At 34.6% G+C, this 12,053-nt stretch overlaps 1 protein-coding gene across 1 annotated transcript; it reads right to left on the reverse strand.

Annotated features, from left to right (window-relative positions):
- Positions 1-1,394: 1,394 nt before the first annotated feature.
- On the reverse strand, positions 1,395-7,740 carry LOC143054127 (uridylate-specific endoribonuclease C-like). The gene is made up of 5 exons (XM_076227031.1): positions 7,593-7,740; positions 6,826-6,991; positions 6,010-6,212; positions 3,769-3,998; positions 1,395-1,637 (listed from the first exon to the last, which is right to left on the reverse strand). Exons 1-5 carry the CDS (start codon positions 7,636-7,638, stop codon positions 1,413-1,415), a joined length of 870 nt encoding a protein of 289 aa, XP_076083146.1. The 5' UTR covers positions 7,639-7,740; the 3' UTR covers positions 1,395-1,412.
- Between the last annotated feature and the right edge of the window lie 4,313 nt (positions 7,741-12,053).

A 12,053-nucleotide genomic window follows, 5' to 3' on the forward strand; every position in this document is an offset into this window, starting at 1 on the left:
GTTATTGTCTATTTATATGTCTCTGATGATAATATTAAATTGCTAAAACTATGCTGCATATTTCAATAAGATCAAAATGTTATTTAGCGTGAATGTTGTTGTTAAAGGCATTTAAACAAAAAAAAAATGAAAAATGTACATATTCTTTTTAAAAACTACAAAAATGTTTTAAGAAATCGTTAGAAGTACACACTAAAGAGCTGTCGGCAAATAAAGATTGAAAGAAGTTTTCTACATTCATGTCTATTTATTTTATATTTTCGTTGTTCGCGTTTGGTGCATATAATATCTGTTTTCGTGAATCCTTTCGTATATACATCAGGATGTAATGTTCGAATTCGATCGTCCTTTGAATTGGTTTACCGTTGATAATTTCGAGCCCTTTTTTGCTTTTTTTCCCTCAATTTTGAAGGCCGTATGGTGACACGTAGTCATTTGGTCTCTTATTTTTAAACTGTTGTGAAATAAATTCAGGGAAAGTTGACATTACATTTAAACACACAGCCAAACCTTCGACACGCGATAAGTCCCTTGGTACATCTCTCAGACAGTTGGAAATGAGACTTGTAAGTAACAATGGCAATTCCCATTTTGACAGGTCATAACAATTTAGGGGATATCCAAATATCTTACCCGCCAGTTCAATCGACCAACAATGTAGAATTTCCCTTAAAAGTAATGAATATTTAATTTGTTATCTGTGAAATACGCATGTAATATTTGCAATTGAAAATTTAGCAAAATAATATATAGGAATGGTTGTGTATGTTATTCTTAAAATAACTTTCTACAGAAGTCCGTGTATGCCTTGTTTGGTTAATATTCCAACCTTTCCCTAATGAACCTGTTGTTCCAGAGCCTTGTTTGGTTAATATTCCAACCCTTCCCCAATGAACCTGTTGTTCCAGAGCCTTGTTTGGTTAATATTCCAACCCTTCCCCAATGAACCTGTTGTTCCAGATACTATTTCCTGCCTTCGTCCCACTTTACAAAACCTACTTATTAACTCAAAAATTGTTGAATGTTGGTTTATCTTTCAATATCCTACAAAATCAAAGATTGTTTTTTTTTAAATGAAGAAAACATTTTTTACATTTATGCGCTTTATTTGCTACATGAAATTGATCTCCATCTTTGAATCAGTATGCTTCGTGACTGAGTCTCCATTGTCGATGCTGTCTGTCTCATCTTACATCCAATTTTTAATTTTCTTTTGAAACTTTTAAGTTTCGATAAAAAAAAACTAAATACATGTAGATTGTATTTCTTTGATTAATATGGGAGTTTCATGTGGCTTCACGTATTATAATATCTATATAAATGTTTGTAATTTTTGTTGCATTTGAATAAAAGCGTAACAAGATGAAAAATACTAAAAGAAAAATCGAACAACATCATATTAATATTATTTATTAAAGATAAGCTGTTGCGATTTGGTCCCCTGGCATGTTGTCGACTTCGTAGGTTTTCACACGAATGGTATGGCCATTAATATTGAATTGACAGTCCCTATTCCTATGTAGGTAGTAACATAGAGTAAAGCACGCCATTTCAAACTCTGGACTGGACCCTAATATTAAGGAACTTAACTTTTTATAACTGCTGTACCATTTAAAATGGACCCCGAGTATTCCAGGCTGAAAAAAAGAAATAGGAATTAGTGCTGAGAAAGAAACTCGCTGTTCGATGTATTTTGACGGTATTTTACTGATTCCCCTTCATGAGCAGGCTGCTGTTTTATATGTATATAACAGCGTCTCATAAGTCTTTATAGGCAGGGTGTTGATGTTTTTTTATGAAGTTGTACTTGTGTAAATATTTTACTATTGTGTAAGATCAATGCGTGACACTTTAATGAAATAAATTTATCTTATCTCATCTATCTTCATGCAAAAACAGTACTTTCCAAAACATCTTATACAAATACTTTAAATTATTTGTACAAAATTAATTCATTTCTAGGACTAGTTGAACATGTATAAAAATATAATAGATATAGGAAGATGTGGTGTGAGTGCCAATGAGACAACTCTACATCCAAATAACAATTTAAAAAAAGTAAACCATTATAGTCAATGTTTGGCCTTCAACACGGAGCCTTGGCTCACACCGAACAACAAGCTATAAAGGGCCCCAAAATTACTAGTGTAAAACTATTCAAACGGGAAAACCAACGGTCTAATCTATATAAAATAATAACTAGAGGCTCTAAAGAGCCTGTGTCGCTCACCTTGGTCTATGTGAATATTAAAGGAAGCAGATGGATTCATGACAAAATTGTGTTTTGGTGATGGTGATGTGTTTGTACATCTTACTTTACTGAACATTCTTGCTGCTTAAAATTATCTCTATCTATAATGAACTTGGCCCATTAGTTTCAGTGGAAAATGTTAGTAAAAATTTACAAATTTTATGAAAATTGTTAAAAATTGACTATAAAGAACAATAACTCCTAAGGGGGTCAATTGACCATTTCGGTCATGTTGACTTATTTGTAAATCTTACTTTGCTGAACATTATTGTTGCTTACAGTTTATCTCTATCAATAATAATATTCAAGATAATGACCAAAAACAGCAAAATTTCCTTAAAACTAACAATTCAGGGTCAGCAACCCAACAACGGGTTGTCCGATTCATCTAAAAATTTCAGAGCAGATAAATGTTGACCTGATAAACAATTTTACCCCATGTTAGATTTGCTCTAAATGCTTTGGGTTTTGAGTTATAAGCCAAAAACTGCATTTTACCCCATGTTCTATTTTTAGCCATGGCGGCCATCTTGGTTGGATGGCCGGATCACCGGACACATTTTTCAAACTACTAACCCAAAAGATGATTGTGGCCAAGTTTGGATTAATTTGGCCAAGTAGTTTCAGAGGAGAAGATTTTTGTAAAAGATTACTAAGATTTACGAAAAATGGTTAAAAATTTACTATAAAGGGCAATAACTTCTAAAGGGGTCAACTGACCATTTCAGTCATGTTGACTTATTTGTAAATCTTACTTTGGTGAACATTATTGCTGTTTATAGTTTATCTCTATCTATAATAATATTCAAGATAATAACCAAAAAGAGTAAAAATTTCCTTAAAATTACTAATTCAGGGGCAGCAACCCAACAACGGGTTATCCGATTCATCTGAAAATTTCAGGGCAGATAGATCTTCACCTGTTTAACAATTCTACCCCATGTCAGATTTGCTCTAAATGCTTTGGTTTTTGAGTTATAAGCCAAAAACTGCATTTTACCCCTATGTTCTATTTTTAGCCATGACGGCCATCTTGGATAATTGGCCGGGTCACCGGACACATTTTTTAAACTAGATACCCCAATGATGATTGTGGCTAAGTTTGGTTTAATTTGGCCCAGTAGTTTCAGAGGAGAAGATTTTTGTAAAAGTTAACGACGACGACGGACGCCGGACGCCAAGTGATGAGAAAAGCTCACTTGGCCTTTTAGGCCAGGTGAGCTAAAAAACGAGAAACGAGAAACATGTATAAATTACATAAACAAACGACAACTAATGTACATCAGATTCCTGACTTAGGACAGGTGGAAACATTTGCAGCGGGATTAAACTTTTTTAAAATGGATCCAAACCTTCTCCCTTTTTCTGAAAAAATAGCATAACATCACAACATAGAAAAAACACACGGTAAAATATCAATTGGCAGGCTTAACTCAATAGAATGAAATTTTCGAGACGACCACTATGAAAGTTTAAAAGCAATTTTACATTTGCTTGTAAATCCAAAATTAGAATACCTGGTGTTTAAAGACGTATCCTAAATAGTTGGCATGGCCCTTTTTCTCCTCTAAATAAAACTGAATCCAGTTGTGGAAACCATCCACGCTTGATCCTTTCACCTCTCCTACAAAGACATGTTCAAATCCACTGCTGTCCAGAGTCCTGGATGACCCGCTCCTAGGATAAGTTGTAAACCATACAGATTTCAACTTATGCTCAAAATCGACCATTGATGAACTAACATACCCTAAAATATATCGTTTTATAAAATTATGTTAACAAACAGAATTCTTTTTGAAATGCATTGTTCGCCTAAAAAATATATATGTAACCTGATTAAGACTATTTTATATAGCTTTCTATGGGGTTTTGCTCATTGCTGAACGTCGTTCGGTTATCAATAGTTAAAACTCAGTCTTCGTCATTGGGTTTCTGGTAGAGAGTTCACTCATTGGTAGTCATAAGTTAACACATCTTTTTATTTTTATATCGTGTTATTAAAACAAAAAAACAATGGATTTCTCTGAGTTGTTTAATCTCAGTTGAATAGTCACCCAAAACCTTTTAATCTGTAACCACCGGTAAAAACAAGACTTTTAGTATTGGTTAATTTGAACTCAATTTATTGTGTAAACAAGAATTAAATAAATGATTTCAGTTTTGCTGCTATAGCCGGTAATCGCCGCATATCAGAAAACCGCGACACACAATATGACAGACACTGAGAAAGATTAAAAGACAGTCTGAGCGAGGAAGATAAAAAGTTTGTCATGTTCTTTTGTTGTTTTTTTTTTGGTACTCGTAAGATATACTAGGAGCACAACAGTTGGAAAACCAACAAATAATTAAAATAAACAGAGCACAAAATCAAACAATATCCGGCAATCATGACAATAGAAAACACCTTTATTTCGAAATATATTTGTAGTTGTTTTAACCTATTTTTGATATATAGAAACCATTCATTTTCGATACATTAAAATAGAAAAATATATTTTATTATAGATTTAGTTTCTTTTTTGTTCACAATTCATCACTTGGATACGACTTATACTTTCCAATCATCCACTATCTGAGACTTTCCAAACACACACGATCTGAGACTTTCCAAACACCCACGATCTGAGACTTTCCAAACATACTCGATCTGATACTTTCCAAACACCCACGCTCTGAGACTTTACAAACGTCTACGATCTGAGACTTTCCAAACACTTACGATCTGAGACTTTCTAAATACTTACGATCTGAGACTTTCCAAAAACCCACGACCTGAGACTTTCCAAACACACACGATCTGAGACTTTCCAAACACACACGACCTGAGACTTTCCAAACATCCACGACCTGAGACTTTTCAAACACCCACGATCTGAAACTTTCCAAGCACTTACGATCTGAGACTTTCCAAACACCCACGGTCTGAGACTTTCCAAACACCCACGATCTGAGACTTGCCAAACATCCACAATCTGAGACTTTCCAAACACCCACGATCTGAGACTTTCCAAACACCCACGATCTGAGACTTGCATAACACCCACGATCTAAGACTTTCCAAATATCCACGATCTGAGACTTTCCAAACACCCACGATCTGAGACTTTTCAAACATCTACGATCTGAGACTTTCCAAACACCCACGATCTGAGACTTTCCAAACACCCACGATCTGAGACTTGCATAACACCCACGATCTAAGACTTTCCAAATATCCACGATCTGAGACTTCCCAAACACCCACGATCTGAGACTTGCCAAACATCCACAATCTGAGACTTTCCAAACACCCACGATCTGAGACTTTCCAAACACCCACGATCTGAGACTTGCATAACACCCACGATCTAAGACTTTCCAAATATCCACGATCTGAGACTTTCCAAACATCCACGATCTGAGACTTTTCAAATACCCACGATCTGAGACTTTCCAAACACCCACGATCTGAGACTTGCATAACACCCACGATCTAAGACTTTCCAAATATCCACGATCTGAGACTTTCCAAACACCCACGATCTGAGACTTTTCAAACATCTACGATCTGAGACTTTCCAGATACCAACGCTCTGAGGCTTTCCAAACACCTTCCATTTAAGACTTCCAAATCATTCAACATCCACGACCTTTATAACACTGAAGAACGACTTTCAAAATCCCCATTCAATAACAAACACGAATAGTGCAGGTCTTTACATTCGCAGATTGGCGATACACAATTGAAGATTTGTTTCTATAAAAATAAACCTATTAACCTTTTTTGTGTAAAAACTGTTGCGTTTTCTGCATTATTGACGTTTTACAAATTTCGTTTAGAAATCTAAGTTCTTCTGCAACTTCTGTGGTGGTCACGTGTTCAGCTGTTCCAACCGAATTCTGATAATTATCCAGAAGATCGAGAAATGTACGATATGTTGGTTTATGGAAAAGGTAGTTCTCGTTTACATATGAAAATAACCTAAGAATAAAATAACAAAATTTAAGGAATTAAATATTTTGGATATTCTAGAAGTAAATTGCATAAGAGTTCGTGAAATTGAACTACAGATGCTGAAACAAGGAAAATACGACATTTTATCAAGGATTTGTATAGTTAGACCTTACTATACAAATCCTTGATTTTATCAATACAAGTATTACCAGTAATCCAGTGAATTGTGACTTAAAAGTTAGTGAAAATCTTACACTTGGTTACATTACTAAATTGTCCCACGGTATAAGCGATGTAGCTATATGTTTCAGTCTAGTTTCTTATGCATTATGTACAAACACACTCATAAAATAAGTAACCAAATGAAAAAAAGTCAACCCTTGTGGTCACTTGTTCTCCAGATCGAATATAATAAAGTAAAATAAATTGAAATTGTAATTGTGTTTCACGGAAAATTTTTTTTTTTTTAGCAGATCAACTGGTCATATATATAACTCACAGAGAACAGAGTGTTTTTTTTAAGCGGAACCCCTGTACATATAATAGAGTGAAGTATCGGTATATTCACGTTGATTCCTTACAAGATAATGAAACAAAATAGTATTTTTAAATGCAGTGTAAATAAAAAAAAATCATAGACCTATTTGGAGCATGATCGGTAGAACTACTGGTATCTGTGTGCTGTTGATAGGAATAACGAAGGTCATGTGATGTTGCAGCGTTAGTATCTGAGTTCCATAGTGATGTGATGAGAGTCGACAGTTCTGTATCCTCTACACACGAAACAACACCCGTCAGGACCAAAACTGAAATAAAATTACTATAAATGTCAGAATAGCGTATCCTATCAGTATTGGTATCCAAGGGTTCGAGGAAAGGGGCGTTATTGTCCTCAATGGTTAAATAAATTGAACGCATATTAGCGAGACAAAAAGAATTTTGACGATTTTTGCTTAAAAAGGACACTGAACCAGCTTAAGTACGCCTCCGGGTGCGTCACTGTCTCGCTGTATTGAAGACCCATTAGTGTCCGCCACTGGAGCAAATGTAAGTTATGAGATTTGTCTACCGAATCAGCAGTTGGGTATTCGTTGTAAGTTGGGTAACGTCAGTTAAGGCTTGATATTTACGACAAAATTTTTCTGAAACTGAATAATTGATAGACAATTTAAAACAAAAAAAAAATCCATGAGGTATTTAGGTAATTTAAACTCGTTAACTAAACGACTTTTTTCAAAATTCGCCCCTCCGCTAATAACAGTCGCTGTGATCGCGTGTGGATATGTTTTATTATTATAAGTTATTCATGTATTTACAAAATACATTAACAGAACTGAGTTTCTAATGCTACACGATTTCAATATGAAAAACATGGCTTAAATCATGAAATGTCAAATAAATACTTACCAAATATAGATGCCCGACGTATTGCCATGATACCTTGTATAAACATGTGAAAAATAATAGATAAGAACTTTAAACACGATGTAGTCAATAACCAGATCAGTTATTCTGATTGTATTAACACAGGTACAGCAAAGTCGCCTGACGGTGACATCATATGGGTTCTGATAACAGACCAATATCAACACTGTCCTGAGATAAGGTTCATGGCCAGGGCATTTAAAAGATGCCCCCGAAATATAACCAGATGCTCCGCAGGGCGTAGCTTTATACGACCGCAGAGGTCGAACCCTGAACAGTTGGGGCAAGTATGGACACAACATTTCAGCTTGATACAGCTCTGAATTTGGATTGTGATTAAATAGTTGACACAACATAGGTTTCTGAAACAGAATGAATGTGGTCTAAGAACTTAAACTTAAAAACTTAAAAATTTTAAATTGGACATTTACCTATTATGGTCCAATATCCAAAATCTAAATACATGGTTAGATTCAGCATATCATAGAACCCCATGAATTCAATTTTTGATGAAATCAAATAATGTTCAATTTTAGACCCTTTAGACCTCAATGTGGACCAATTTGATAACCGGGCCTAAAAATTAAAAATCTAAATACTATACAAATATATCATGCTTACAAGGGGTATTTGCCAAAAATACCGGTTGAGAGGTACAAATTTCCAGAGCCGTCAGGCGAGGGAAATTTGATTCCTCGAAACCGGTATTTTTGGCAAATACCCCTTGTAAGCAAGATATAATTGTTTAGTTCTACCGAATGTTCCACTTCAGAAAGTTTATTATAATCAGGTATCATATGAAATTTCGACTTGAATGTATAATTTTTGTATACACTGCAGCTGTGCTATTTGTGCAGTCAAATTGCATTGACCGTATAATTATATCTTATTTTTTTTTATTTACAGTCACTGACTGTGTATATATATCTCCCTTTTTATGATAATAAGCTGGTTCTCGGCTGACTACTACACTTTGTTCATCAGTTTCAGTGAAGCGTAATACAAGTGGATCAGGGGCGTAGCTAGAAAGAAACTATGTGCAATCAACTATACGGCCGAGCGGAGCGATGCGAAAAAATTTTGGGACCCTTTTCTGCAAAAAAATGTTGTTTTTTTTTTTCGGTTTTCGGTCATAGGACGGTTAAAAGAGGATCTATATGTAGATAGGATTTATAAAAAAAATATGAATGTAAAACTATTAATCAATCTTCTGAATAGAGTTATACATAAACAACACATATTCGTGATACAGAATTGACTCAAAATTGTTCAAAATCTGCTCTTCGAGTCTAGGCAGAAACAAACTTCTCTGATTACTTTAATTGTCAATATTCACACTGAAATCCCGATGAATATGCAGTAATGCTTGTAACTGTTGTTGTTCATTGTTGATCGTACATTTCAACATACGTATATATATAGTACCCTGATAGATCTTCATGGTAGCACTCGCGAGATGTTATAAACCAGCGTACGTGTTCGGCATCGAGCGACCTCCCAATTGAATTCGTCAAAATTACATGCCAAGTCAGTCTCGTATGTCTCAGACAATGTTGAGATTTGTTCGTTTGTTATATATCTTACAACACGATGAAGCAGATACAGCACAAAGAAGCGATTTTCTGATAATACTAGACGCGACTCCACTCTCCAGTTCCCTTATATCATATGGTCTATGAACGCAAAAAATAATGAGACTTTTCAATACTGTTTTGGAGTGTTTGCAGGGTGATTGGCTCTGGTAGTCTGTCGACCACATCGCCTCGGCATATTTTCAACGATATCGAAGGGTTCTGATTATTCTAATGCCGATTGGTACATCTCATTCCAAACTGATGAACCGTACACTGTTAAATGTGCTCCAAAAAGAACATGTCTTGGACTGGGTATTACAAATTCAAATCTTGTAAAAAATACAAGTTACTGTCCGATTTTGTCATAATCTCCAATAAAACATTTTGAAACCAAATGCCGTTATTTAATGATAATTCATCAATTAAAAAAGTGACAACATAGGTGTTTCCTTTAACATCTATAATTTTTTTTTTGCCATGTTTTTTTTGGCATGCCGAATCAATGTGCAGCTGCGCACGCAACTGCGTGTTAGCGTATAGGGAGCTACGCGCCTGTGGATTCCAGTTTTATGTGACCGGTTGACAATTCGTTTCCGTTGAGTTTTATTTATGACGTCATTCCCGGAATTTTTACGTCATTCGGTCCAAATTCAATAATGATGCTTTTTATCCTAAATATTTCATCTGGAACCATATATTTAGAATGACCATGAATTTGTCATATTAGAATAGAAATAAATCATTGAGTTATTTTTAGACATGGTATTCCCCATCTGCCATGGTATTTGCTAGGGTATTTCCCATCTGCCATGGTATTTGCTAGCAAATACCCCGGCATATGGAATTCCCTAATGGCAAATACCCCGGCAGAGAAAAGAAAATCTCAATATATAGAAATTGGTGAAAAATACCATGCTTCTCATCCAATCAAAATACAGCATTTTTACATAAGGTGGAATTTATGGTTAAATTCAGCATATTGAAGAACCCCAAATATTCAATTTTTGTTGAAATCAAACAAAGTTTAATTTTGGACCCCTATTTGGACCAACTTGAAAACTGGGCCCATAATCAAAAATCTAAGTACATATTTAGATTCAGCATATCAAAGAACCCCAAGAATTCAATTTTTGTTAAAATCAAACTAAGTTTAATTTTGGACCCTTTGGACCTTAATGTAGACCAATTTGAAAACAGACACTATTAAGAATCTAATTATAAATACACGGTTAGATTTGGCATATCAAAGAACCCCAATAATTCATTTTTTGATGAAATCAAACATAGTTTAATTTTGGACCCTTTTGGCCCCTAATTCCTAAACTGTTGGGACCAAAACTCCCAAAATCCATCCCAACCTTCCTTTGTAGTCATAAACCCTGTGTTGAAATTTCATAGATTTCTGTTTACTTATACTAAAGTTATTGTGCGAAAACCAAGAAAAATGCTTATTTTGGGCCCTTTTTGGCCCCTAATTACTAAACTGTTGGGACCAAAACTCCCAATATCAATCCCAACCTTCCTTTTATGGTCATAAACCTTGTGTTTAAATTTCATAGATTTCTATTTACTTATACTAAAGTTATAGTGCGAAAACCAAATGTCTTCGGACGACGACGACGACGACGACGACGACGACGCCAACGTCATACCAATATACGACCAAAAAATTTTCAATTTTTGCGGTCGTATAAAAATCATTGACATGCAGGTTTAATGCGATTTTTCTAAAGAGGTTACATCTTTAAATCTAAGAAGATATTTTAAAAAAAATTGAAAACGGAAGGATGACAAGCTCTCTGCAAGAATCCCGGAACAACCTGTTGCAAGGAAAAATTGCGTGGCTTTACAGATTATTTTTGATTGGTCACAATTAGGTTTCTTTATGGGTCATTTTGAAGCAAATATTTTTTTCGATTTATTGTTCAATTTCATTTCGTCTTGAATGTGCATGATATATTTGCCATTGCACGTTATCATGCATGAAGTATTTACCATTGAACGTAAACATGCATGAAATATTTGCCACCTGACGACAATATACCTTAAAGATTTTCCACAGAACGATCAGTGAACAACAATCAATTAATGTCTGTAGGCATCAGTATTAATACAATAGATAAGATAAGATATTTTTATTCCAATTAAAGGGCCCATGAAGAGCAAAGCAATTTATTACAATGATTTTTATAATAATGAAACAATAATGACACAAATCATAAACATGAATTTAACTATTTCTTATGCATAATATAAAATCGACTCTCTTTGTGAGGTTTATACGAAATTTTAAGTACTTTCTTTTGGAGTATTTTATTATTGTGAAGATGGAGTTAAGATGGTGGAAGGAAAATCATATTATAATCAACCAAACTTTTGTTTATGGATTGCATGTTTGCACAATTCATTGGCAGTCATTATCAATGATAAAGTAAATCGTCATAGTCCTTGTGAATGTCATTTCTTTATATCACTTGAGCAAAACTAAAACATAATAGGTGACACGGTTGAGCTGATCTTCACATAATTATACTTGTATATCAAGTCATCAGCCGAATACCTTGACTGATCTTAACTAGACAAGGCGCTGTGTTGAAGACTGTTCTTTGACCTGAAATGGTTTACCTTTACAAACTGTGGCTTGGATTGAGAGGTACTAGTATCTCATTGGCACTCATATCATATCTTCTCATATCTAAACCTTGGTTACCCAGTCACATGAATCTTTGTTAAAGAAGCATAATGAGTAACAGGGGTTTTCCAACAAGATGTCTACTTCAAAAGCATTGATCATCAAAAAAAAGGGGGGTTAACTTAATATATCTCTGCATGAAAACCACTTGACATGATGATTACAATAAAATATAAA

Source organism: Mytilus galloprovincialis, chromosome 12 (assembly GCF_965363235.1).
Source record: "Mytilus galloprovincialis chromosome 12, xbMytGall1.hap1.1, whole genome shotgun sequence".
Classification (NCBI taxonomy): domain Eukaryota; kingdom Metazoa; phylum Mollusca; class Bivalvia; order Mytilida; family Mytilidae; genus Mytilus; species Mytilus galloprovincialis.

Bases quoted from the DNA above. Each gene is read 5' to 3' on its own strand.
- LOC143054127 (XM_076227031.1), bottom strand. From the start codon at position 7,638: ATGTTTATACAAGGTATCATGGCAATACGTCGGGCATCTATATTTG. The intron at 6,213-6,825 runs GTCTATGATTTT...TTTTATTCTTAG, and splicing joins ACCGATCATGCTCCAAATAG to GTTATTTTCATATGTAAACG. The intron at 1,638-3,768 runs GTATTCTAATTT...TCTTTTTTTCAG, and splicing joins GATACGTCTTTAAACACCAG to CCTGGAATACTCGGGGTCCA.